The sequence below is a fragment of the Yamadazyma tenuis genome, chromosome 6 (assembly GCF_029203305.1).
Source record: "Yamadazyma tenuis chromosome 6, complete sequence".
NCBI classification, from domain to species: Eukaryota; Fungi; Ascomycota; class Pichiomycetes; order Serinales; family Debaryomycetaceae; genus Yamadazyma; species Yamadazyma tenuis.
The window spans coordinates 826,514-852,259 of NC_089466.1; the positions used below are offsets into that span (position 1 = coordinate 826,514).

At 44.4% G+C, this 25,746-nt stretch overlaps 16 protein-coding genes and 1 non-coding gene across 17 annotated transcripts; 9 read left to right on the forward strand and 8 right to left on the reverse strand. All coding sequences in view use genetic code 12, as the record gives it.

The window, feature by feature from the left end:
- Window positions 1–2,679: 2,679 nt before the first annotated feature.
- PSN45_004611 (uncharacterized protein) lies at window positions 2,680–5,166 on the forward strand (the record flags this gene model as incomplete). The annotated part of the gene is made up of 1 exon (XM_006686848.1): window positions 2,680–5,166. One exon carries the CDS (start codon window positions 2,680–2,682, stop codon window positions 5,164–5,166), a length of 2,487 nt encoding a protein of 828 aa, XP_006686911.1.
- A 38-nt stretch (window positions 5,167–5,204) lies between these two features.
- PSN45_004612 (uncharacterized protein) lies at window positions 5,205–6,098 on the forward strand (the record flags this gene model as incomplete). Its single annotated transcript, XM_006686847.2, has 1 exon — window positions 5,205–6,098. The coding sequence occupies one exon, from the start codon at window positions 5,205–5,207 to the stop codon at window positions 6,096–6,098; it is 894 nt and encodes a 297-aa protein (XP_006686910.2).
- Window positions 6,099–6,183: 85 nt separating this feature from the next.
- PSN45_004613 (uncharacterized protein) lies at window positions 6,184–6,450 on the reverse strand (the record flags this gene model as incomplete). Its single annotated transcript, XM_006686846.1, has 1 exon — window positions 6,184–6,450. One exon carries the CDS (start codon window positions 6,448–6,450, stop codon window positions 6,184–6,186), a length of 267 nt encoding a protein of 88 aa, XP_006686909.1.
- An 80-nt stretch (window positions 6,451–6,530) lies between these two features.
- On the forward strand, window positions 6,531–7,424 carry MRPL4 (mitochondrial 54S ribosomal protein uL29m; the record flags this gene model as incomplete). Its single annotated transcript, XM_006687277.1, has 1 exon — window positions 6,531–7,424. One exon carries the CDS (start codon window positions 6,531–6,533, stop codon window positions 7,422–7,424), a length of 894 nt encoding a protein of 297 aa, XP_006687340.1.
- Window positions 7,425–7,544: 120 nt separating this feature from the next.
- PSN45_004615 (uncharacterized protein) lies at window positions 7,545–7,940 on the forward strand (the record flags this gene model as incomplete). The annotated part of the gene is made up of 1 exon (XM_006686845.1): window positions 7,545–7,940. The coding sequence occupies one exon, from the start codon at window positions 7,545–7,547 to the stop codon at window positions 7,938–7,940; it is 396 nt and encodes a 131-aa protein (XP_006686908.1).
- A 44-nt stretch (window positions 7,941–7,984) lies between these two features.
- TSC10 (3-dehydrosphinganine reductase) lies at window positions 7,985–8,926 on the reverse strand (the record flags this gene model as incomplete). Its single annotated transcript, XM_006686844.2, has 1 exon — window positions 7,985–8,926. The coding sequence occupies one exon, from the start codon at window positions 8,924–8,926 to the stop codon at window positions 7,985–7,987; it is 942 nt and encodes a 313-aa protein (XP_006686907.1).
- A 111-nt stretch (window positions 8,927–9,037) lies between these two features.
- PSN45_004617 (mitochondrial 54S ribosomal protein bL17m) lies at window positions 9,038–9,772 on the reverse strand (the record flags this gene model as incomplete). Its single annotated transcript, XM_006686843.2, has 1 exon — window positions 9,038–9,772. One exon carries the CDS (start codon window positions 9,770–9,772, stop codon window positions 9,038–9,040), a length of 735 nt encoding a protein of 244 aa, XP_006686906.1.
- Window positions 9,773–10,032: 260 nt separating this feature from the next.
- Window positions 10,033–10,106, forward strand: PSN45_004618. The gene has a single exon. It is a non-coding gene; the product is annotated as a tRNA-Asn (tRNA).
- A 223-nt stretch (window positions 10,107–10,329) lies between these two features.
- On the reverse strand, window positions 10,330–10,524 carry TMA7 (Translation machinery-associated protein 7; the record flags this gene model as incomplete). Its single annotated transcript, XM_006686842.2, has 1 exon — window positions 10,330–10,524. The coding sequence occupies one exon, from the start codon at window positions 10,522–10,524 to the stop codon at window positions 10,330–10,332; it is 195 nt and encodes a 64-aa protein (XP_006686905.1).
- A 141-nt stretch (window positions 10,525–10,665) lies between these two features.
- Window positions 10,666–12,825, forward strand: PSN45_004620 (uncharacterized protein; the record flags this gene model as incomplete). Its single annotated transcript, XM_066158328.1, has 1 exon — window positions 10,666–12,825. One exon carries the CDS (start codon window positions 10,666–10,668, stop codon window positions 12,823–12,825), a length of 2,160 nt encoding a protein of 719 aa, XP_066014425.1.
- Window positions 12,826–12,882: 57 nt separating this feature from the next.
- Window positions 12,883–13,938, forward strand: PSN45_004621 (uncharacterized protein; the record flags this gene model as incomplete). Its single annotated transcript, XM_006686840.2, has 1 exon — window positions 12,883–13,938. One exon carries the CDS (start codon window positions 12,883–12,885, stop codon window positions 13,936–13,938), a length of 1,056 nt encoding a protein of 351 aa, XP_006686903.1.
- Window positions 13,939–14,007: 69 nt separating this feature from the next.
- Window positions 14,008–16,738, reverse strand: PSN45_004622 (uncharacterized protein; the record flags this gene model as incomplete). Its single annotated transcript, XM_006686841.2, has 2 exons — window positions 14,008–14,864; window positions 15,187–16,738. 2 exons carry the CDS (start codon window positions 16,736–16,738, stop codon window positions 14,008–14,010), a joined length of 2,409 nt encoding a protein of 802 aa, XP_006686904.2.
- A 133-nt stretch (window positions 16,739–16,871) lies between these two features.
- On the reverse strand, window positions 16,872–17,498 carry PSN45_004623 (uncharacterized protein; the record flags this gene model as incomplete). Its single annotated transcript, XM_006686838.2, has 1 exon — window positions 16,872–17,498. One exon carries the CDS (start codon window positions 17,496–17,498, stop codon window positions 16,872–16,874), a length of 627 nt encoding a protein of 208 aa, XP_006686901.1.
- A 232-nt stretch (window positions 17,499–17,730) lies between these two features.
- On the reverse strand, window positions 17,731–19,812 carry PLB1 (Lysophospholipase 1; the record flags this gene model as incomplete). Its single annotated transcript, XM_066158329.1, has 2 exons — window positions 17,731–19,686; window positions 19,762–19,812. The coding sequence occupies 2 exons, from the start codon at window positions 19,810–19,812 to the stop codon at window positions 17,731–17,733; spliced, it is 2,007 nt and encodes a 668-aa protein (XP_066014426.1).
- A 335-nt stretch (window positions 19,813–20,147) lies between these two features.
- Window positions 20,148–21,242, forward strand: TVP38 (Tlg2-vesicle protein; the record flags this gene model as incomplete). The annotated part of the gene is made up of 1 exon (XM_066158330.1): window positions 20,148–21,242. One exon carries the CDS (start codon window positions 20,148–20,150, stop codon window positions 21,240–21,242), a length of 1,095 nt encoding a protein of 364 aa, XP_066014427.1.
- Window positions 21,243–21,279: 37 nt separating this feature from the next.
- Window positions 21,280–23,739, reverse strand: PSN45_004626 (uncharacterized protein; the record flags this gene model as incomplete). The annotated part of the gene is made up of 1 exon (XM_066158331.1): window positions 21,280–23,739. The coding sequence occupies one exon, from the start codon at window positions 23,737–23,739 to the stop codon at window positions 21,280–21,282; it is 2,460 nt and encodes an 819-aa protein (XP_066014428.1).
- Window positions 23,740–24,225: 486 nt separating this feature from the next.
- PSN45_004627 (uncharacterized protein) lies at window positions 24,226–25,311 on the forward strand (the record flags this gene model as incomplete). The annotated part of the gene is made up of 2 exons (XM_066158332.1): window positions 24,226–24,792; window positions 24,886–25,311. The coding sequence occupies 2 exons, from the start codon at window positions 24,226–24,228 to the stop codon at window positions 25,309–25,311; spliced, it is 993 nt and encodes a 330-aa protein (XP_066014429.1).
- Window positions 25,312–25,746: the final 435 nt, after the last annotated feature.

Below are 25,746 nucleotides of genomic sequence, written 5' to 3' on the forward strand. Positions count from 1 at the left end.
ATTCACGATTTTTGTTACCAGAGAACAGAAGTTTCTGTTGTCCTACCTTTTTCCTAAATTCTTCAGCTGTCAGTAATGAAGCATAAAACTGCATAACTTTGGGATGTGCCCTCACCCGAGCTCTATCAAAATTGAGTACTTGAAGTCCGTCTCGAGAAACAGCTCTTGATAAAGCAACGTAAGCTTGTCCATTTTCAAAAAGTTTCTTTAAATCAACTTTGACATGCTGTAAGGTTTGACCTTGAGATTTGTGGATGGATAAAGACCAAGCTAATATCAAAGGAATTTGAACTCTTTTAGCTAAAGCATTCATATGTTCATCTTCAATCGTCCACACTTCAGGTTCCACAAGAATCGTTCTATGGTTTCCTCCAACCAAAAATCTTACTAATGGATACTTGGACTTGGTGGATGTTTCATGCAATTCTCTAATTAGACTTTTTTTCCGTGCAATATTCTGTTTGTAGGCAATTCCTAGAGCTGAAAGGTCTTCTTCATCAGAAGCCATATCTTCTAAAAAGTCAAACACGGAGTCGGATAAGATACTTGGTTTAGTATCTACTTGCAATTCTTCATGATCTTTTTTAGAGTCTCCTCTAGAAGCTTGTTCACCTTTCAACTTAAGTTCCTCAGGCGAAATATCTGGGTTTTCATCCATAGTTTGAAGGTGCATGTAAGTATCCCTATCGATAAAGTCAACTACTGTTCCAAGCGAACCATTGACTAGGGTGTCATCGAAATTCTTGATGCACATGACCTGAGCTCCCTTTTTCAAAAACAAGTTCTCTGGTGTCAAAAAGTTGTTTAATACAGCCTTGGGATTTTCTAAGCTACCAGAGTCGACTGCTCGGTACAAAAGGGCAGAACCATTCAACATGTTTAAACGGGTATTATTGGCATGCTCCACTTCATGTCTGGTACAAAACAATTCAGTAGGCCTTATTCCTTCAATATCTGGCAAGGGCCTTACCAATTTTTTGAATTCATGATTATTCTCATCACTAACGTACCCACTCCGCATATCATTCAACATATCAATGAACTTTTGGTCACCTTTTTGCCGGAACACTTCTTTCAACACCAATGTGGTTTCAATTGTGTCGTTCCAAGCTTCACTTTCAAATGCAAACATGGCTTCTTCTTTCTCTGTCACATCGGTACCATCTATGTTTCTATTCTTTGTTACCGGTGGTAGTTGATAGAAGTCACCACAAACAACCACTTGGATTCCTCCGAATGGTTTATTTGATCTTCTGAGCTTTTTGGCAATTTCATCAAGAAGATTGAAGAACTTGCCGTCAATCATTGACACTTCGTCCATTACAAGAACTTTTATCTCTTTCCATCTCTTCGAAGCTTTCCTGTTCTTCCTCACTTTCTTAATGATGGAGCTTGGAGTTCCATTTGCTAGTCCAACCCCAGCAAAACTATGAAGAGTAATACCTCCAATATGACAAGCAGCTAAACCGGTTGATGCAGTCACTGCCACAGCACCCTTCTCATGCTGGTCTCGAAGAGATTTAATAATAGCTTTTAAAAGAACAGATTTACCCGTACCAGCAGAGCCAGTGTAGAAGAGGGAGACACCCAGCTTGACTAGCTGGAGAATGTACTCTTGTTCAGAAGAAAGTACCATGGGTTTCACAAGTTTCATTGGTTTCAAATGAGGATTTCGTGCTTTCTCTTCTGATGGATCTGGATTTTGTGTTTGTAGCATGATTGTGTGGTTCGTAGGTTTGGAACAAGTTGAATAATTTCTTTGAAAGTCCATTGTCCTGGGAGGTACAAACGATTTATGCAGAGAGGAAAGCACTTCTTTAGATTCCTCGGGTTTGATTCGTTTGGCAGCAACAATCAGGGCCTTCTGAGGTGATAACTGTCGCCTTCTCAGGTCATCGTCAGTAGATAATGGCTTCTGTTGGTTGTTTTCTTGTACTATGACTGGAGCTAGAACGCGTGATTCTAGAAATTCGAGACTATCATTAAAGTCCAGGTCCAGAAATGCTTCATCATGAAGTACGAGTGGATTCTCCTTATTCGATCCAATAGGCGAAGAAGGTAGAGGGGTGGATTCCCTTTGAAAAAACACGTCGTGAGACTTTAATAAATCTTCATCTTCAAAAGTACCCCAGGAACGTGAAGACCCCTGGCTTTTAAAAGACGCATTCAAAAATGGAGGTGGAGATACATTGCTCTTGTAGATGGGTCGTACAGGCCCAGATGCTGAGTTTGTTTCTGTGGATTGAATGTAATTGTGCGAGGGTTCATTTATTTTATCAGTATGGGGTATTGATACAAATTCGGTCGCACGAGGTGGACTGCTGCTGGTACTGAAGAAGGAGTCATAGTCATCCCAGGTCTTTTTGGCAGCAGTGTTTCTGGTGTTTGGAGAACTAGTTATATGCGATTGTGACATGTTAGCACCAAATCTAGGCGGACTTCTGGTAGCGAATGACTTCAAGAAAACCTTGCGTTTGACAGGACTATTTTTCAATGAAGATATCAAATTCTGTGACATTTAAGTAGGACAGGGTAAAACTAACTGGAGAAATGGGAGCTTGATATTGTGATATTGTGAATCATAAGCAGAATAAATGCAATAGTTGTTTGTGAAAATAAACCAATTTCGCAGCGACGCGATCGTTTTCTTTGTGTCTTTTACCATATAGTGATAATCCAATGAATACTGGAGTTGACCAGTCCAAAGTCATTGCAGACTCCAGAATCCTCTACGATCTTTCTGGTCTCATTACCAACATATCCAAGTATACAATTGACGATGTCAAGTCCATTTTAGGTACTTTTGGTGCTTTGATCAGTTCTGAGAAACAGCAAATCAACATCTCGAAGCTATCAAATATCACATCTCTTCTCTTGTTTTACGCCTCCCCCTTACTGTTGACCATTGTGGATACTGTGTCATTGATTCGCTTTCTTTATGAAAGTTCTGAGGGCGTTTCCAACCCAGATGAAGAAGAAGCTAATGACATTGAAGAGTTTGCTCACTATTTAGCACAGAAGACTAATGATGATGGTCTTATCACCGACGAGTTGGTGGTCCAAGCAGCTCAAGTTATCTTACAGAATCTTGAAACCAGAAATGAATCGTTTGGGTTTAATATAGAAGGTGTCGATTTGGATACCATCGTTTTCCATACGATCCAGAAGAGATTATGGATAAATTCCATCTACATTGATGATATAGAACTACCCAAGGAGTTACTTCTGTTGGATACATCAGCAGCTTGTCGTCAGTGGTATGCTTCGTCCTATGTTCCTTTCAAATACTACTGGGACAACCATGGGTCAATTGCTCCCTCACCTACTATGAAATTCCATGAGTTTTCTCAAATGCATACAGCAGATGCTATATTTGAATCGTTGATATCACCCGTGGATTCTAACTCATATAGCAACAAGCTCAGATTAGGAAACTGGATGCTGCATGTTATTATTCCTGCCCTTGATGCCTATACTTTGGATCCTTTGAGAAAATGGATGTTTGAACACGAAAGAACCAAAACTTCAACTATCTCAGAGAAACAACACCTATGGAACATTATCTTTAATTCTTTGATTACTGCTGATATTCCCTTTGCCAAATACGAGGATATTGTCGAGACTTACATTGTCTCGTGCTACTATGATACCACAGCAGACAATTTGCCAAAAGTGTCTTCAATGGAAACTCTCAAGGTCCTTGACTTGATCAAAGAAACAGTGGACTTATTAGTGCCGGTGGTCCCTCAGACTGCTCAGATCGTGACTGTCAATTCTATTTCATATGATAAAAACCTTACGTTTAACAGCATTGACGACTTCAAAGCTAATACTCCACTTCGTCCTTTATTGGTGGCCAACAAAGACTGCGTCGTAACGTTGTCTGAAACCATCGAGACATGCAGAAAACTTTACCCCATCAACCAAACAACAGTGGCGAAGTTCTTGGAGCTCAAGTACACACCTGGCTCACACTCTGAAGAACTCAAACGTGAAGTTACAAAGCTCTTGCTTGGATTGACCCCCACCTCGTCCCAACAGCTTCTTCATTCGCTCAACCTATTCAAGAATGTTTTCACCCAGAACGATGACGAGTTGGAAGCAATTGACGGTTTGGTGGTTGACCGATTTTTGTTCAAAGATCTCTTCGAGTATGTGAACCAATTATATGATGGAGGCCAATTGAAAATTAAGCCAGATAACTTTGTGCAGTTACTTTTGAAGAAGTTTTGGGATTCTGTGAACCAAGCCACTAACTTTGACGAGCGAATCGGTAAGCTACACAGTGCTACGAGCTGCATAACGTTATTCAATAAACTCTCTGCTAATGGGGATCTTACCAGCCAAGAAAGAGAAGAGGTAACAAGACTAAAGCATTTGATGAAGGTATTTGCTAACATAAGAAACTTCAAGCTCCAGTTTGAAAGATCAAAAGCCCCAACCCCATTGGATATCATCAAGCGATTTGGCTCTTTACCAGCACACGAAGAGCTTCGGACAGAACTAGAAGCGATTTCCCCGATGGGGTTGATAACCACCATTTTAGAACAGAACTTGAAGTCATACTTGGCTTTTGAAAAGCTTTTCAAGGTTCTTAGTGACTTCCTCCTCTTCCTCAAAGACACCAATGTCACCTCGTCCTATTACTTCCAAAGACTCATGGCTGCTTGTATCGAAGCATCTCTCATAGACAACAACTTCAGTTATGCCTACAAGAAATCTCTCGAGCTTTTGAGTCAATATGAAGATGACAACTTGAACAACATGTGGATGACTTTCTACCAAGTAGGAAACTACAAATCCCCCGATTGGGCAGTAGATGAGACCATAGATTCTAATCGGGTAGAGGTATTGCTCAAACAGAGCGAAATCTTATCCAAGTATCTCCGAGTCATTACTCGTGCTGATGTTTCCACCGACAACAGCCGGATCATTGTTGAACAATGGGAGAAGGTGAACCATAATATTGATGGGTGGTACCAGCAAGTGGAATCACAAAAGGCCAATACTTCTAAGACATCAACCCGCCAAATCCAGGAAAATTTCACATCGACCGCCAACGAGATTCTAGGCGATGCCGCTAACACTACGGCGCAGGCTAGTGAAAAGTTGTCGAATCTTTTCGTTTCTGGGTTGGGATGGGCTATTGGAGCCAACCCAAATTAGGTTCGCAGTTTTTCCAAATACATTTTTAAATAGTACTCATGTCTCTTACAACGAACAAACAACAGGAATTGATCGATGAGTCGATAAATGAATACATTTCCACCTACGACAAGGTGGCTAGCCAATACCTACATGTCCGTAAACAAATTCTAGAACTAGCTTCGGGCGCTTCCAAAAACCAGTCCATTTCCCCGGCAGACCACATCACTATCAAGAAACTCCAATTTGAATTGGACACAGTATGGGGGTCATACTCCGGATATCTCCACACATTAGAGAACTATCTCGATATCTCCAAGCATATCCAGCCAAGCTATGTTGATGAGCTTAGCAAAAAGTACGAAAAGCTTCTTGTGTCCAAGTTGAGTCTCACCAAAACTATCAGAAATATCAAAGAGGTTCAAATACCGTTAATAGAGGAGATGAAAGAATTGACCAAAGTGTTTCAAAAGAACCTTAGTCGTACCACCACCAAACGGTATCCATCAAAAGCTGCGGTTGAAAATGCTTTAAACAACCGCTCGAAAGAGTCTATGAAAGTAGACAACTTGATAGTATCCCGATCAGAACTTCACCAGCTCTTCGACGGTTTCGATGAGAAGGTCAGACAACTAGAAGAAGGCAAAGAAGACACATCCCGTTCTATAAAAGCTTCATACTATATCAACAAAGAGTTGGAATCGGGTGAAAAGTTCCTTGCGTTGGACGACGACAAGTACCTCTTTCAGGTTTCCAAAATCAACTACCAGGACCTGTACTTGGCCAATGCCAGTGTAGCCAAGTACGATGAACTTAACGATCAGTTGGTGCATGAAATAGCTGATTTGATTGCCCACTCCACCTCCGCCAAACGAAGCTGGATAAAAAATGCCGCCAAGATCGATGCATTCAAAGCCATACTTGAAGAAGATATAGAAATGGCAGACACTTAACTGCGCTTTGTATATTTTTGAACGATTAACGTATTGGATAGATATTGTACAAATTTGTAATGATAACACAGGAATGTCACTTGGTTTACTCGGCCACGGGGCTAATCAATATCACCGAGTCTCCTCTGATGAACACCATGTCGGTGGACTTCCCCTGAGGTTTATCTTGGTTTTCCGCATAGATATACTCGGTGGCATCACTCAACACCATATTGCAATGGGAATCGTATCCTTGCAATTTACCCTTCATTTCTCTAGCTCCTCTTAACTTGACCAACACAGTCTCATCCAACTGGTACCTGATCAAATCAAGTGGCTCTTCTTGCTTCTGTTGTGGTTGGACGTCAGCCATTCTTTGTAATAGTAGTAACAAAATTCTCCCGCGACTTTTTGAGACCAAAGCTGAAAATTTTTTTGAGCTAGCCATACATCATGAGCCAGGTATTTAAGAGACAACTACTGGCCTCTGTCAAGTCCTGTGCCAGAAACAAACCCTTAAAGTTTCTGGACTTGAAAAGTATCCAGTTAAGAGAGCCCATCACCCCAACACACCGAAATTTCGACGTCTCGCCCGATCATCCGTTGTGGGCATTCTTTGGCAATGGCAGCAACTCCGAACACGCCTACAGAACCTCCGATGAACTCGACACTACATCACGTGCGTGGACCATGCCTGAGTTACGTCGAAAGTCCTTTGACGATTTGCACAAGTTGTGGTACATTATCTTGAAAGAACGTAATGTGATTGCAACCGAGAGAAGATTGGCTAATGCCATTGATAATGTTGGTACCACGGCGTTGAGCGACTTGGATGCTAAAATGGGTCTCAGCCACAAGCGGATCAAGCAGGTGCTTTTGGAAAGACAAACCGCATACGAGAGAGCCCAGACCTTAACATCTGATATCAACGAGTACTTGGCCAACTTCGAACAACGGTACATAAATGCTGCCGAAGATGAAATTGCCCTGGAAAACGACAAGTTGGTGAGATTGCAGTACGCGGTGTTTGGTATTCAACCTGCGTTGGAAGATTACAACTTGGAATCTGACATTAACCAGAAGTTTGTGGAAGGTATTTCATTTATTGCCAAAGTCAAGTTGGGTAGGCATTTGGCACAAAACCCCAATAGCAGTGTACAATTTCCATTGAATGGAGTGGTGGAAGAGCTCCCCTTCTTGATTCGTAGTGTGGATCAGGCAGTTGAAGAAGTTTCAGCTTTGAGAGAATCAGGCCAATCGGTGCTTTTGGATAAAATCGACGTTTTCCCATTTGTGCGCAATGCTTTGGGTAAGGTGCTTGAAGAGTTCAATCAACAGTCGTCGTAGTATCCCCTCCTTGTATATAAATAGACAATAACCAGATGGTCGTGTAATTGGACTTTTCATCTTTCTCACCGATTTCTCAACCTATTGCGAATTGACATTTCTCCATTATCTGAAATAACCATGGGAGGTAGAATCAACGGGTTTTTGGCAGGCGCCCTTTTCACGTCCGCGTTCGTGTACTATACCGGCGAGTACATAAAGAAGGACCTGCAGTTTGTATCTCGACAGTTGAGAATATCCGAAACCATCATCAATGAAGGAATCATCCAAGGCAAACAATTGACGAGTCCAATAGCACCTGCTGCCCCCAGAGGCACCACCACCGGTAATGCTGGAAAGGTGGAAAGTGCCAAGGATATCTGGAACCAGGAAATCATCAACGCCGCCAATTGGTTGTACAGTATAAATTATTACAAAGGCTTGGAAAATCTCGACTACTGGGCAAATAAGTTGTCAGGTAAATTGACTGATGCAGTCAGTAACAAGCTCTTGGACGAATCCCGTGAAAAAAAATAGACACAAATCCCATAACTAACATACATAAATACACAATTTGATTCTTACTTTCTCTTTTTGTCCTGTTCCCTAAAGAAACTGCTTATATCGCTATCGATAAACAACGACACTATTGGAGCCACCATCAGGAAAACCAAACTAATAATGATCTGGAAGAATGCCAATACACGAGGGTGGGCACCCAAAGAGGCAGACCCAAGAACCCATCCGATCAAGTCGGTGTATACAATATCATATCCTCTATCAAGAGAAGTCAAAATGCCCTGAGCGCATTTATCAACCGCAATAGGAGTGCTGGCACCTTCTATCTTTTTGGTGATGACGGGCTTTGTCTTCTCTTCTTCTTCGAACCCTTCGCTCTGGAAGTTTCCAGGAAGAACACACGACACGCGATAATTGAAAGGACTAAGTTCTTGACGTAATGTGAGCGATAAGCTCATCAACGCACTTTTCAAAGGTGCGTATTGAGAGTACCCAATTAATGGGTATACGGCAGCAGCAGACGAAAAGATGATGATGTGTCTCTTCTTGTAGGCAGAGCGTTCTAGAGTCTCGTTGGATTTGATCACCTGTTTGACCCCTGCATGAACAGGGTATAAGGTGGATAAGTAGTCAGTTTGTACACCTTTGGATAATTCTGCTTGAGTCAAGTCCGGGAAGAGTTTACAAATAGCTCCTCCCACACACGAAAAGAAGTAGTCTGGGTCCCTTTTATCAGACGCAAGCGTCTTCCACATGTTGACACACTGGTCGTAATCACATACATCAACAGCTAGATATGTGATTGTCACAGTGTCCTTTTTACCGTGTTTCTTCACTATGGCTTCAACCTGCTCACTAAGTTTATTGGCTCTTCTGGAAACCAACACCACCGAGCAATTTTTTTCATACAATTGAGCTGCCAATTCGGAACCAAGGCCTTGAGAGGCTCCAGTTATAAGGGCAAGCTTGTTTTCCAAAGGGAGATGTGTTTTTGTAAACCACATTGTCAAGGCTGTTAGATACAAATGAAAAATTCAAGAACGCGACTTGAATCATCTAAGCGACTTGAGTCGTTTATTACTATGTACACATAAATGACGGATGAGCATGCCACTCTAAGCAGTAGCAAATGGTGATTTGGGAAGCTCCACCAGGGCACTAGCAGCGGGTCTGGGCTTAGTCTGGAACTTTTTCGATACGGTTCTGTCTCTGGAGAATGGCCTTGGGACGTTTTTGAGGTTTTCCTGGATTTCAGCATCTTCAACTTGTTCAGTCTCGGGGTTATATTTGAAGAATTCGACTTTGGCAGTTTCTACTGCTTTGGCGAAAACAACTTCTCCATCGTTACGGAAAGTAGTCAACTTCCTGATCTCATTGGCAGTCAAACTATCGAGTTCCAATCCTTGTAATTGTAATCTAGCGGCGATTTTGGCATAGTACCAGAACTTGACTTCCAAGTTGGAATCCACCAATTCCAACACGGACATAGGAGCCTTGTCTTCACCTAATCTTGGTTCCAATTTTATTATACGGGTGAACCCATGACTTCTATTAGGATATCTTTGAGCCAATTCGTTCAACACCTTTGGGCCTACATCTGTCATATCTGGAGGCTGCAAGTACCTCAAGTTCTTGTTATTCTTTAATTTATACTGTAATGGTTGTTCTAACATAGACTGGTTTTCGTTCAAGGTTCTTGATAAAAATCTTTCAACTTTGCTTTGGGCTCTCTTGGCCTTAGCGCGGGTTGTGACGATGGATTCATGGCGTATCAAGTTGGCTGTTATGTTTTTATCCATCAGCTTCACGTGACGGGCCACGTTAACTTGATACTTTTGAAGAGAAGGCATGGTTTGTGGGTTGGACTTGAAAAATTTTTTTAGTGTATTCGCACTCGATTGAGTGAAAGGTGAGCAAGAGATAGATTCTGAAAACAAGGTGATTACTGACGAGAGATATGTGTCACGGGGTAAACATGTAGCTTTAAGTAATAGAAGCAAGTATAAATGGTTTATGTGCCAAAATTTCTTGAAATAATCACCCCTTATCCATCCCAAGGGCTAAGTCCTTTCTGGCCAACAAGCCCAGCGACTTTTTTTAGCAAACATACGACTCCGTGGCCAAGCTGGCTAAGGCGTAAGACTGTTAATCTTGAGATCGTGAGTTCAATCCTCACCGGGGTCGTTTATTTTTTCCTCTTGTAAGCTGCACAATTATGCACATACTCACCGGGCTGGGGAGTAGACCGCTTGGAGAAATTAAAAAACCCGATGAGAAGCACCAAAAACAAGTTCACTTCCCACAGAACTACAAACACATAAATATCATGTGGGCCACGCAGAGCCTATGTATACTTCACCTACACAAACCACACTAGTAAATTAGACAGTCTTAACCCTTCTATTCTCTACTTTTTTCCACTCTTCTTGATGCCCCCACCAACTAATGGGCCTCCCTTTTTGGCCTTTTCAGCCATGGCCTTTTTGGCAGCAGCGTCGGCCTTTTGCTTATTCTTAAAGGCAAGGTCTTCCTCGTCCATTTCTTGCAGCTTCTTCTTTGGTGCCTTTAAGGGCTTGGCCTTTCCTCCTTGACGTCCTGACATTTGAGCACAGTGATATTTTCAGAATTTTACTGAGCGCGAGCACAGGAATCTCAAAAGCTCCTCCTGCGGTTGACTACCATTTCTTGACACAGGCAGTTTTATAGTGGCTGTGCAATACAAACAAACGAAACACATATCATCATGGGTCTTCTCACGGTAGACGATAAGGAGAAGATCAAAAGAGTCATTCCTAAGGCCAGCAATAAGGTAATTGATGCTACTGTTGCTAGATTATATATCGCATACCCAGATCCTACCGAATGGAAATACACCGATTTATACGGTGCCATTGTGCTAGTCGATGATCTCGTCGGACACACGTTTTTTCTCAAGCTCGTAGACATCGAGGGTCATCGAGGCGTCGTTTGGGATCAGGAATTGTATGTCGATTTAGACTATAATCAGGATAGAAAGTTCTTTCATACGTTTGAGATCGAAGAGTGCTACGTGGGGCTTTTATTCGAAGATACCACCGAAGCCAGCCATTTCCACAAGCGAGTTACTACGCGCCACAAGCACGCTTCAAAGCAGACCGCTAACAATAAGAATGCTGTGGCATTGAAGAAGAAGAGTGATAGCGCCAAGGGTCCTCATGCACCGGGACCCAGAGGTGAATTTGTCGACGTGAACACGGCCCAGCGCTCCCGCAGAGCCAAGGGAGTCCTATACTACGATGATCTCCCACCTCCAGAATGGAGGTCATTGTACTCGGAGTTGGCAGCAGCTGGTATTACTGAAGACATGATAGCTGATAACAGGGAGTTTATCAAAGAGTATATCGCCAAACAAGGCGGTCCTTTGGTGGGACTTGAACCCCCAGTGCCTAGAAAGACTCTTCAGAGGTCGAATACTACTGCCACTGTAGCTTCTGATGATTTTGAGGTTCCTACGACTCCAGTCTCCTCTTCTCACAAACCCAAAAAGGCCCCACCGCCCCCACCTCCGCCACAAGCGCCTGTAGCTGCCTTGTCTCCATCTCCAGCTGCCTCATCCGATAACCTTGCGCCTTCGTCGTCCGAGAATTCGGTGGGTGAAACTCCGACTCCTGAACGTCTGTCTCCTGCCCCAGCAACACCAGCTCCGGCCACTCGACAATTCAGACTTCCGCCTGCAAATGTGGTTGCCCCTCCTGTATCACATACAAGCGTAGCACCACCTGTCAGAGACACTCAGTTTAATGCTGTTCCTGCTCCACAAACTGGTTACGGCCAATATGGGGCACATGCCCATCATGCGGTACCTCCTGCCCCACAGCAAGGTAGACCGATGCCACCGCTACCACCGTCCCGAGGAAATGCTCCGCCACCACCACTCTCACGTGGGAACGTTCCACCTCCTCCTCCAAGAGCACAGGGACAACCCCTTGTTCCATCTCGTACTGGTCCGGTCCCAGCACCTCCACCCAGGGCAGGAGGAGGTCCTCCACCTCCTCCCCCACCACGGGCAGCTAGAGGTGCGGCTCCACCACCACCTCCTCCAAGAACAAGTTCTCTACCACAACAGCACACAGTACCTGCGTTGCAACAGACTCCTACGTATCAGCGGCCGCAGCCACCACAAACTCTGGTGTACCAGCAACCACAAACACCAGCGTACCAGCAACCACAAACACCAGCGTACCAGCAACCACAAACACCAGCGTACCTGCAACCACAACCTCTGGTGTACCAGCAACCACAAACACCAGCGTACCAGCAACCACAAACACCAGCGTACCAGCAACCACAGCAACAGAACTACACGCCTATTCCTCCTCCGCCTCCCCCACAGGCTCCCCAAGTGTACCAGCCTGCTCAAATCACCCCAGCGCCTCCAGCACCACCATTACCACCAGCTAACAACAATGCACCTCCAGCACCTCCGTTACCACCAGCTAACAACAATGCACCTCCAGCACCCCCACTACCAGTGTCTAATAATGCACCACCTCCCCCACCTCCTCCACCTCTCCCACCAACTACGTCAGCAACAGCTACCGGTGCCCCACCACCTCCTCCACCTCCACCGCCAACTGATATGTCGAATGCTCCTCCCCTTCCCTCGGTTGATCCCAGCAGAGACGCTCTCCTTGCTTCCATCAGAGGTGCAGGTGGTATAGGGGCTCTCAAAAAAGTCGATAAGTCGCAGCTTGAGAAACCAACCGTTCTACTACAAGAAGCAAGAGGTGAGGCACCACCAGCTCCAGCAGGAGGTCCACCTGGAGGCCCTGCTTCATTTGCAGACGCTATCCAAAACGCATTGAACCAAAGGAAGTCCAAGGTTGCCCGAAGTGACGATGAAGACGATGGTGAAGAGTGGTGATATTTACTATAGGCCTTAAATAGACAAAATCAAATTCGCGATGCCACTAAATAACTCATGACTACTGTTTCTAGAAAAGAGCTAAAACAGCTCTTGAAATCGTTTCACGAGGCTCTTGAGTACTGGGCCAAGAGTCTCGAGACCAAAAAGAGTATGGAGGAGATCAAACTGGCCCAAGTCCTGGATCCGTTGGATGAATTAACCAAACTTTCAAAGCTCATTAAGGCTCATGTCACTAAGGTGGGAATCATCTTCAAACCAGATATCTTGCAAAAACAAGTTGAAAGTTCTTACAATACTCTCCAGAAACTCAGTGAGTCCAACGTGTTGTTGATTTCTCTCGCGGCTCAGTTGGATCCAAATCAACTTTCCCGTATCTTTTACGATGAGATTATCGACAGGATCAAACAGATTCTCTTGTCAAATACATATCTCGTTCAGCAGCTAATGATCATAGAGAAGACCATCGAGGCGAACGACGATGGTGAACAGGTCCCGGTATCACCACTTGAAGAAACAGACGGAAGGTTGGTGTCTGTTGGTAAGATATGGTCCTGTTGCGATGGGCTTGCAAAGGTTGTGGCAGACGGCAAAATTGGAGTATTAAACTCAAAATTCAGACAGAGTATTGACTTGATAGAGGACGGACTCGAAGACTTTGCCGAATGGGTAGAGAACCCCGAAGCGTTTGATGATGAGGATCCCTTTGGGTTTACTGACGATGAAGAGTCGGATGAAGATGATGGTGCAACCCCTCCTGAAACTGATGAAAACAAACAAGAACTCAAGGATTACGGAAAGCTTTGGCTTGCACGATTCAAGTTGGTTAGGCTCTTATTGACGTCCATTTCCAAGTCGTTGCCCTCTGTAACTTCTGGTGATACCATAAATATCATCTACCAAGCGCAGAAGGCCATTGTTTCTAATGTTGATAAGCTAATTGTCGACTTGATGATGAGTTCTCGAATAGATGCAGATACTGAATCATACGCAGGTGAAATCACCAGAAACTGCCGAAACCTTATCAAGGTGGTGAGGGATGTGAACAAATCCAACGAGGCCAAAGTCAAATGGTGTGACACCTGGGACACCAAATTCAACAAACCTACATAGTTACAGGATTATTAAGAAGACATGTATCGAACTATAGAATCTGGTTTACATCTTCAGGTCCCGGGATAGTTATTCAGACAACCCCAAATACTTTATATGGTGCTTAGCGTGGTCCTCGACAAACGAACTAATAAAAAAATACGAATGGTCGTAGCCTTCTACTACATTCAATAAGACCTTTCCCTTGTAGTTCGAGTCCTTTGCAGCAGCCACCAAGTTTTCTGGTTGCAATTGGTGATCTCTGAAGTAGAATGGGTCCGCAGCACCTTGGTGAATTAAAATATCCGGTTGGTTGGCACCAGCATATTTCTTGATCAAGTGACTGGGGTCATATTCCTCCCATTTGGACTTGTCGGAACCAAGGTAGTTTCCAAAGTTCTTTTCACCCCATGGACAGCTCAGAGGATTAGAAATTGGTGCAAATGCACTCACCGATTTGTACTGTCCAGGATTCTTGAAGAAACCCGCCAAAGCTCCGTAGCCTCCCATTGAGTGGCCAGTGATGGAGATATTGGAGAAGTCCAACGCCGAAAAGTGCTTTTCAAGTTCAGTCAACAATTCCTTGTGTACATATGAGTACATGTTGTAATTTTTCAGCCATTTGTCCTCTGTAGCATCAACATAGAATCCAGCCCCAGTTCCAAAATCCCAGGAGTCATCTTCCCCTTCGATGTTGGCACCACGAGGAGAAGTGTCTGGGAATACCACTGCGAAACCGTACTTACCAGCAAAGTACTGTAAAAATGACTTCTCGGTGGCATTATTTGGGGTGCAAGTTAAGCCTGAAAGATACAACAACACAGGGATCTTGGTTTTTGGAGACGAACCAGGAACGTAGACGTTCACGTCCATCTTTGTATTTGTCGATGTAGACTCATGGGACAACTTGTATAACTTTCCTCCAAACTGGGAGATTTCTGCTTCGACTTTAAAGGACATGTTCAGGTAATATTATTGGTTTGAAATCGCACCGCTTTATAAATGCGATTGCGATATTAATTTCGGGAACATTAACCTTAAATTGGAAATTGAATCCTCTAGGGTGCAAATACTATCACAGAACTATTGAAGAAGAATTGTGTGTTTTGCACAACAAGGTATTTGATGGAGCTGACACAATACAATATTTGAAGTAATAATTCTAAAAATTGTCAGATTAAGCATATATTAATAATATAAGTAAATTCCCCATTCTTTACAAGGAACTATGTCCTCTCGGCTCGTATGGGAAAAAGAACACCAAAACACCTGAGGCAAGAAACAAAGCCCCACTGACGAAAATTGGGGCCGAGGTAGTCAAATCGGCATAGATGGCAATAATGGGTGCAAAAACACCTAATATCCGATTGGCACTTGCAGCCAAACCAACTCCAGTTCCCCTGATTTTCGCAGGAAACACTTCAGGTGTATAAGCATACAAAACCCCATACATGATGTTGGAGACAAAGCTGAAAGCACAATTCCATCCCAAATTGGCGTTACTGGTTTTGGCGGTGGTGGATGCAAATAAGAACACCCCGGTAAGTAACAAAGACACAATTAATGTGCCCTTTCTGCCGATTTTGGTCTCGACGCTGAACCCAGCCACGATGGATCCGGGGATACCAATCACCGACACAATCAATGAGTTTCGGTATGTATCATGGACACTCAATGGCTTATTAGCATCCCCCCTGGTCTGAAGGTAGTAGGGTAAAAATGCATTATATAAGGGAAACGCCAACCCGATAATAGCCCAGGTGAAAATCACAAGGGCTGACGATATGGCAATCTTCCTAGAGTGAAAACAGTTACGCAAATGTTCAAGATTGAATTTTTGCACCTTTTCCTTAACCAAGTGATTCTTTGTGGTTGACTCTTCCGGGTATTTCTCATCTACTTTTTGCAACTGATCAAGCGTGAGAGATACCTCTGTACCATTAATCTTAGCAATCTTCTGGAGAGTGTCGATGGCCAAGTCATCTCTTCCACGGGCCACATAGAACCTTGGAGACTCGAACACCCGGAAGCTGAATCGGGCAATGAAAAACAATAAAGTCAATCCACCCATTGTGAACAAAAAGTATCTCCAACCCTTATTATCAGCCTTTAAGCACACCTTCGAGTCTGTGGAGCATGAGAAGTTGGCTATCAATCCCCACGATATCAAGTTGGCAACAAGCTGCCCAAGAGCCCACCAACCTGACATCACCGTAAGAAGCCATTGATGAGTACTGGGGAGTGCCTCGAGAAACAATGCCGAATCTACCGGAAGGTTCCCACCAACTCCAACCGACCACAAAGACACAAACACTCCCAACGCCCCAAAGTTTGGGGCCGATCCTGCTACAACAGCCCACACTCCCGTGATCAAAAATGTCAAATTAAATGCCCATCTTCTCCCGATAATATCGGCTGAGAGTGACCAAAAGGCTGCTCCCACCAATAACCCGAGATTCTGAGCCAACGTCAAGTAGGGACCTTTCCCAGTGGGTGGATGAACTCCGTCTGTTTCTGTGAGCACCGGTATGATTAAACTGGTGACTATAGGCCAAGCATTATCAGCAAACCATCCAAAGCCTGCGACAAAGAAGAGCCCGTATTGGTAACGGCCAAAGCCAATTTCGTCCATTGCCTTCGATAACAAGGCGGTTTTTATAAGATAATTGTGACTAAAGTCCGTGGCATCGAACATCAACGAGTCTTCAATCGACAGAATGTCTTCAGTGACCTCGATGGAGGCGCCATTTTTTATGCTTGGGACAGACCCCAGCGAATGGGTTACATTGCCGGTCGGTTCAGTTTCATAAGATGAAGTCATTGTTAGTTAGTCACACTGTATGCCATTTCTCATTTAGCCTAATACTTAGCTGCTTTTATATGCTTATTATCAGGGTCCAGCAATGATTGCGAATATTTAACAAAAAATTATGCAAGCCTCAAAAATATATCTATTACGAATTGTACAGTCCAAAACTAATTAAACTTTCTGCCACATTCAATACGTATTCTTCTATTTGCCATTTTTGGTACCAACTACGAACAACTTTGACACCGTTACGATGAGCCTTACCGCCTCCACCTCTTTGAGCATAATCCTTATCTACCCACCAGCATGTTGCAAGGTTATTACCGTCTTGGTCTGGGACTCCAAAAAAGTACTTTAAAAGGCCTCCCGAGATATTGGCCTCCAAATGGGAATCTTTATCGATGTCTCCAAGAGTCGCTCGTTTCTCGGCCGATACTCTTACGTTATCAAATAACTTGGACCTGAATGCGACTATGTACACCGAAAATGGCTGCAAAGGTTTCCCCAACCTCGCAGCGATGGCTCGCGCCTCACGAACCACATCTTCAATATTAAAGGAGTCAAAATATCCACCAGTGGCATAATCCTCACTTGTAACCTGGAATGATTGTAGTGCCAAAGCAAGGACTCGATGCTCATAGCTGAGGGTTTCTAAGTCAAGAAAGTGTTCCTTTTCTGTATACGGAGAAGACTGAATGAATCTCTGGCTGACATCAGCATCAAAGGCCAGGAACACAAAGCGATCCACTTCGATCAAGGCCGTTTTACTCATTTTTTCAAGTAACAAGGACATCGAAGGATCACAGTTTGGGTTTAAATGATGATTTTGTCCAGGTGCCACAATTTCAAACCTTAATGTGCCGCAGTCGTACCTGCAAATTTTGCGGTGCCGGATATCATTGACTATTTCGGTGGCATGTCTGTTCGATACAAACAGTTGCACGAAGAATTATTACAAATTGTCATACATACGAGATCTAGTTCTAGGTGAGTCTATGCCTTCCTTACACCAACACAAAGGCCGAAAACAACAAACTGTAGCCAAAGTAGAACATCCATGACATCATGGTTATCGACGATGCTAAACTCTTCTTTCCTCCGTCGTCATCGTCGTCACTTGATTCACTGCTCGAGCTACTGGAAACTAAAGACTCACTTCCATCGGTGGTTCCAGTTGAAGTGAAATTAATTGCTGGGGTGTCGTCATCGACAGCTCCATCCCAACAATAAGTCTCGAAACACCTCTTACACTGTTCAGTTTGTTCTTGGTTTAATCTATCTTGGGCTCTCTTGATGATGGCACATGCAATACAAGTCTTGAAATCTTCATCTAATGTCAAATTGCCTCTAGTGGCCACTTCAAACCCGTTCTGGATAACCCCAAGCTTTTCGTCCAACTCATAACTTAATTTGAAGGTAGAAGTGTTGGACCAGTAAGACATGGGACGGTTGGCGGTGTACACCACCAATGGAGGGTATTGTTCGGATGATCCCACCTCCGACGCTAAACTGGAGAAGTTGGAGGCATCGCATCCGAAGAAAGCTGGTCTGGATGTCAAGTTCAAATTACGGAACGAAGCAGCATCTGGAACATATGGGAAAAGGGTTCCATTACCTTGATCCAAGAATTGTCTCTTATAGGTGTATATCAATGAGGTTCCATTTGGCCAGGACTCGTCAGTATCAGCCGAGTTGTCGTAGGCAAAAATCACGTCAACTTCCCTAACAGGCTGAATCAATGGCTGCAATGGGACATTTTGAAGATCCTCACCTCCATCCACCAAGAACAACGTTTCGTTTTCGGAGATCAGACTGATAGTTCCAATATCACGCTTATAGAAAGGATTGGGTTCGTAGATAGCAATGTCATCTTCATCGCTACTAACCGACTTCAACAATTTTTCAATCACTCCATTAATGAGCGATGGCAAGTTGGCCGAACTCAATTGCAAGATAAATTGGTTGAATAAGGAGGAAGATGTACCAATCACAAATCCAGCATTATCGTACCCGGCCACACAGGTGCCATCAACAGGCTTTCCATTCTTCAATTCAGTCCCCAAGTATTTGGTGTCCATGAACTGATAGAGCGAAGGATCCCAACTGCCAACTTCAAAAGCATTAAACTCAAAAATCGTCGAGTTTCCCGAAATAATCGTCAGTCCAGGCGTTCTGCCGTCAGCAACAACAATAGGGAAAGGCATATTATGGCTTTTAAAGTCGGAAAGATTTCTAATATCGGAGAAACACAAGGCCACACCAGCCTCTTCGTAGTCGGGGAAAAACTGGTACGATAAGGCCCTACCCCAAATGTCGGTGATGGACCGATCATAACCAGCATCCTCTTTGTCGTCCAACGCCGAGTAGATCTGAGTATAATACTCGGCGGCCTTGATAACGTTCCATCCATCAGGGTTAATAATGGAGTCCTCCAAATCCCAGATCTTATCATCATTCATGATGTCGGCCACACTGGAGAAGTTGTTCAACACTACCGTTCCCACAAGCCAATTTCCACCAGAAAGTCCCACCAAATACGTGGCCGACTGAAGGATTCCGCCCAATCCATACTCGTTTGAAGGGTCATATCTGTCATCAAGAGCGAGCAACTGTCCAGCACCGTTTAACATGGCCCGGTAGCCTCCTCCACTGAAGGCAATCCCAATCTTGATGGTGTCATTGACCTCGTTCATGAAGGAGTCTACATCAAAGTCCGTGAGGTTGGCGTCACTCAAAAACTCTGTTATCCGCTCTTTGGTGATGGGGTTTCTCAGTTCCAACCATTCGGATTCTTCGCTTGAAAGTCCATCAGCCGTTCTTAAAAGGTCTTTGTCAGGACATTCTATCGAACCAGGGGCATATCCACCGGTGGGGGACTCAGCCCACACAAATGCCAACCAAACCAAAATGAATAATGGGTTCATTGGCTTACACTCAAAATAGTTGTAGAAAGAAATAAGCTAAACAAAATAAGGTGTTTGCTCTTGAAGGTGTGAAATTTATTGTTCGCGTTAGTAAAGGAAGGTGGCTTTGACGGAAGGAGACTTGCAGTTATTGGCGCCACCTAGCGGGTAGTCCTTGTTCATACTTCGGTCTATTGGCCTTTACAAGCTTCATGTAGCCGCCAGGCTGGTGGTTTTCACCGGACGCATAGGATTAAAAACCCGTTTATTCCTAAACCATCAAAAGCTCCCGGCTCGGCTATAAACTGCTGTGCCTCATTACTAGCACAACCTTTTCCTATGACCTACAGTTACTTTTGTGTGCCGGTGTAAAACAACGTTATTCCACCACCGGTTTCCTCATTTTCTCGCCCCCCCTTCCCCCATCTCTCTTGTACTTACACTTTCTGTCCTGTCTCATCAACTTATCCTGTTGCTTCGCAGCCGCGAAAAATGCTTTAATCAACACAAGGTCGAAGATGCCATCAATAGACAATTATGCATCTGAGCCGTCGTTGGCAGATCGGGTTCGACTGGTAGGTACAAAGTACTTGAAATTATGTCAAAAAGGTCTTGATTGGTATAAACAACAGACTCGGATCAAGCAGGTGTTGATTTCCTTTGCAGCAATAATTGCCGTCGCTTTGATGGGTGCATTGGCGATATTCCATGTATACATCATCAAATTCCTCATAGAGTTGTCAGACAAATTGGCCGAGTGGAAATATGGCCCGTTACTTCTTTTCACTTTGGTGTTCTTTGTGGGATTTCCTCCTTTACTTGGGTTTTCTTCACTTTCCCTCTTAACGGGGATGACCTTAGACATTATCCCAGGATGGGCATTACTTTCCACTTCTTCCATCACCGGTTCGTTTGTATCATTCCTCGTGTACCGACACTTGTTGCTGGACAAGTCCCATCAATTGCTCCAGTCGAATGAAACTTTCAAGGTGTTTGCTGAGACCATCAGACAAGATAATAGTCTTTTATTACTTGTTTTGATCAGGTTGTGTCCCTTGCCGTACTCGTTGTCAAACGGTGCTCTTGCAGCCATTCCCGAGTTGTCAGCATCCACATACCTTCTTGCATCGGTTGTAACTAGTCCTAAATTGTTTGCACATATATTTGTGGGCCATCAGCTCAAGGACATTGGTGATGAGTCCAACTCCACCACCCGACGCGTGGTGGACGGAGTTACCGTCTTGGTGACTGGGCTTGCTTCGGCTCTTACCACGTATATTATCTATCATAAGATGCAAATTCGGTTGCACAAACACCGTAATTCTGAACCCAATGGGGATTATAACGAAATCATATTCGGTGATTTCGGTGACGACGAGTCCGGCAACAACTTGGAGTTGAACTCGGCCGACTTCGACGCTGACAATTTTATAATTGATGATGATAACGAAAGTCAGGTGGAATTGCAGTCTGTCAAGGCCAATTCCAAGTCCCAATCGCCTGTGGACCCTTTCGGGGATGAGGCAGGAGAATTGGATACATTTGAGGTGGATAACACCGAGCTTGAAGCTCCCAAAAGCAGCCCCCTGAAACCAGGATATAGAGATTATTGAGAGTTTGTTTATAGTGAGTACGTTATGATATATGCCATTATTCTATATGCATCAACCGCGTTCTTCTTTTCTCAATTTTATCATTAGAGGACAACCCGTTGTGGTGATTGCCGTAGACATCGCTGAACAGTCGTTGCCCGGAGATTATATCCAAGGCATCATGTTCACAGAATATCAAATCATTAATTAAGTAGTAATCATCTGTGATAGAATTCTTGCACCGAAAACACTTCAAGCAATGTAAATGCCATTTCTGTTCCAATTCGTTTTCAATACATTCACCTTCAATACCCAAGTGGCACTTCTCACACGTAGACCCATTCAATAAGTGATAGTGTTTATGACAGTATGCTTCATCATCAAGCACATAACATTGTACAGATTTGTTGAACTGGATATCGCAGCATTTGTTCATACATTTGAAACACTCACGATGCCACTGTCCAGTAAGCTCACCGGTTTTCGAGTAAATGGCTTTCTTGCACCCTTTGGCAGTGGGAGAAATCTTTTGTTTACATGCCCGGCATGGACCTGAACCTGATGGGTACTTGAACTCAGGAGCTTCCCTGGGGTTAATTCTGACCTCAGACGGGGTATGACCTGGTTCCTGGTTCCTGGTGATTGGATGGTCTCCGTAAGTTGGAGTCTGGTGTGCTTCGGCAAACTCAAACTCCCTACCACGAGTGGGTGAATGACGAACAGATAAAGGTTCAATCGAGTCCTCGTAGTGGGAAGAAAGTCCAGATGGTGTGCTAGGGTCCACCTGAAATGCTGGTACGTTGGTGGGTGTTTGCCGGGAGATTTCAATCTGATGAATAGAATCGTTGAAACCGACAGTTTGCTGTGACTGTTGTTCTTCAGGGAACTGTGTTAGATAAACAGCTTCTTGTTGAATATCAGGAGATTCTTGATCCTCGGGAAATAGGGCTGGGTATGGTTGAGCAAGAGTTTTTTGTGGTTCTTCAACTTCGTTATCTTCAGGGAAATCAGATGGATAGACTTTTCCGGAAGTCAAGTCAAACTTTGGCGCTGGAGCTGCTTGAGCAAGAGGTTGCTCTGGTTCTTCAAATTCGTTGTCTTCAGGGAAATCAGCTTTATAAGCTTTTCTAGCAGCCGAGTCAAAAGTGGGAGCTGACGCAGGGGCCGATGTGGGAGCTGACGCAGGGGCCGATGTGGGAGCTGACAGCGTGAGTAAATCGGTACTACCACCAGTTTTCAATGCTTCTAATTGTCTCTCTAATTCCCTCTGTACTTCAACATCTTCCTCATCTGAATAGCGGGATTCTCTAGATATAATTGAGCTCACCATTGACAACTGACTCTTCCTGGTGTCACTTACAGTTCCGTTCCCACTCAAAAAGTTCTGGTAGTCGAGATTCAACTTATTGGAGCCTTGATTGTTAGAAGACTGGAAAGATTCAAACTGAGAAGGTATGTTCACCGGATTATTGTGGTCATTGGAATACGAAAGGCGAGGTGCTTCAACACGAATTACTGGGGTTGGAACATCGTTGTAGGTTCCATTATTCTGTTCATTGGTGGGAGATTTGTGAGCAGCCATATCATATTTGAATTCGTCCAATGCACTTGATAGCCGTTTGGGTTGGAACTGAGTAGATTCAGCTGGCTTATACGCACCAAGTTGCACGTGCCTGTTTCTCTTCTCTGGAGTCTCCAATAGCTCATCGGTAGCAACGCTTGCTGAATGGCTCATCTCTCGAGACAACCTAACCGATGTAGCATTGGTGTCATAGAAGATAGGTGAATGTCCTGTGGACTCATTAGCGGTGTCATCACTTAAATCGTCCTCGACCAGGTCTTGGTGTTTCAAATCAAGAGAAAGCCCCATGAGATTTTTATTGTACGCTGGTGATGGTGAGAAGTTGAACTCAGAACCAGTAGTAGCCGCATTGTGAGAGTACTGGTTTAGCACAACTGAAGGTTCTTCTGGAAGCACAGACGGCACCGCTGTGGACCCCGAGTACTTCCGAGGCAGACGAGACTCGTTGTATCCCCCAGTTCGAGAAGTCTTTGCTGTCTTTGTCGCGTAGGGATTGAAGGAAGGTGCTGCTTGAGGAGAAGTAAGCGACGCACGTTGAAGCTCATCATGAGACTTGGCCCTTGATTGGTATTCCATGATATGTGGAGGCTGCTTGTTGTTGAGGTGATGGCGGTTCAAGTTGGGTGAGCTACCGTGGTGCTGAGCAAAAGTAGGCGACGCAACCCGTGCTGAGGCAGGAGCTGAAAACGTCAGTTCAGCCCTTGAATGGGGAGTCGAGCCCAGGGACTTGTTCGTGTGGTGATACTGGCCGTTAAACCCACCTGATCCGGCAGAATGAGGTCCGTTGTTGCCTCCTTTGTAGATGTCGAATCCAGCTCTTTCATAAACCCCCCGGTACTTATGTTCGGTTTTGAATGGTGGGAACGCCGAATCCTGGACCCGAGGAGACGGCTCCAGTCGGCGGATCTTGGGATATGATTGTAACTTACTGTCCATGAAAATGACGGGAAATATGATCTTTTGCAAACAATTAAAATTCTATTTCTTTCAGGATTGAGCTGATGAATTTCTTGAATGCTTACACGCAAATAAACAAAAGACAAAAACTCAAAAAAGAGACACTTGTAACCCGCACCAGTAGGGTGGAGGAAATGTACAGGAATAAAGCAGCGAGGCTTCTGATCAGATGAAAGCTGAGTTGTTGGCACCGTCCAACAATCGTGTACAAAAGAACGTCGGTTAAACCTTAGTGTTTTGAAAATTTGTCGTTGTTTTGACGCGCATCCGGCCAGACCTTCACGCGGTCGCCAATTTGGTTTGTTACCTTTTATTATTAAGGCTACAAAGGAGGCAATTGTATTAACTATCTAGGAACCTGATATACCCTCAGGCCTATTTACTTTACCAAACCATTGCATCAGACACGCTTCTGCGCCTGGCTTCACTTTTTTCTGTACTTTGTTCGATCTCAGCAGTGCGGTAATGAACAACTTATTGGTAGCAGTCTCATTGGCATTGGCTAACAATCGGCGCTGTGTCGTTCATACGTGTGATTTGGACGCTGCCGTGACAGCCCTTAAAACGGTGGTGTCGCTGGCGGACCTTGAGGCCGTTGAAGTGGATTTGAAGTCACTTTTGGATCAAAATGACTCGCTTCTATCCAGTTTGACCACACAAGTTTCGGGGAAACGGTGGTTGCGGGATGTACTCATATGGCGCCTGGTAGAGCAATGTACGGCCGAGCAGCAGCGGCAATTGGTTGGGATTTTGGACCAGCTCGATGGATATGACACCAATGCCCACAGGATTTGTCCTCGTGATACAATACAAATACAAGGTCAGGACGTATTTCTCCCTGTGTTCCACACGGTCATCATGGTGGTTGAAGTCAGTGGATTCGAGAACGGTATCAGCGCTGCTGGCTCTATGTTACCAACGTGGTACAAGCGACTTAAAGAAAAGTTCTGGTTTTCCCATTTCTATACTCAAGATGGCCAAGATGAGCCCAGGTCGTTGCAGATGGTCGACTATTCAAAAGAACTTCTCAAGGTTCGAAGTAGAATCCCATGTGTACACCTCAGCCATGAGATCATGGATTATATCCATTCACTAATGGTGTTTATTCGCAATCATCGACTCCAGTCCCTTGCCCCGTTACAAACCCGGCTACTGACCGATACCATCGACCACGTCTCACTCCTAGCACGTTCTATTGTGGCATGGCTGCGTCGGACCGACTCTGGTCTGAATACTTCGTTGTACGTCACACCTGAAGTGTGTCAAGTTGCAATGCGCAAAATTGGCTACTGGCTAGTCGATTGGCAGATTCCTGGTGGGCTCTTTGACTTATCTGCTCGGGTCCCAACTGGAAAAGATACAGAGGAACAGCTTGAAAATAACCGGAAATTGGTGGTCAATATGCTTGCGGGTGCGTGGTATGGCAGTGAATGGCCCTACGTGAAAGAGTATATTCAACAGCACGAAGCTCGTTTTGATCCCACCAGTAATACTGGATACCTGAATTCAATGATCGAGGATAGTATTTCTGCTGTGCAGCCGCCCATGTAATGGTGGAGGTTTCTGGTGCTCAACTGGTGCAGCCTGTGAGGAACATAATGATAATGAAAACCCAATAACAAATTAATATTCCGTATTCATTCCTCCTTCGCCCGCTCTGCTTTAGTGTCTCTATATCTCCCTTCTTTCCCTTCTTTCCTACTCCCATCTCCATAGTTTACCAGTTCTCCTATTTAATAGGTGTGAATACTGGTCCGCGCACACCACGTCGTCAGCCACGACCTGCTCACCCTTTAGTGCGTCCGAATCGACGAAAAATCAAAAGATCCAAGTTTCAACTAGCCAACCGTCAATCAAGGCAAACTTGTGGTGAATATTCAACGTTCAATACAACCAATTGAACCGCTTACGTCCCGTCTATCTATCACAATCAACGCCTCTGGCATATAAACCCCATAGGTTCCCAGCTCGTGACCCCACAATTGC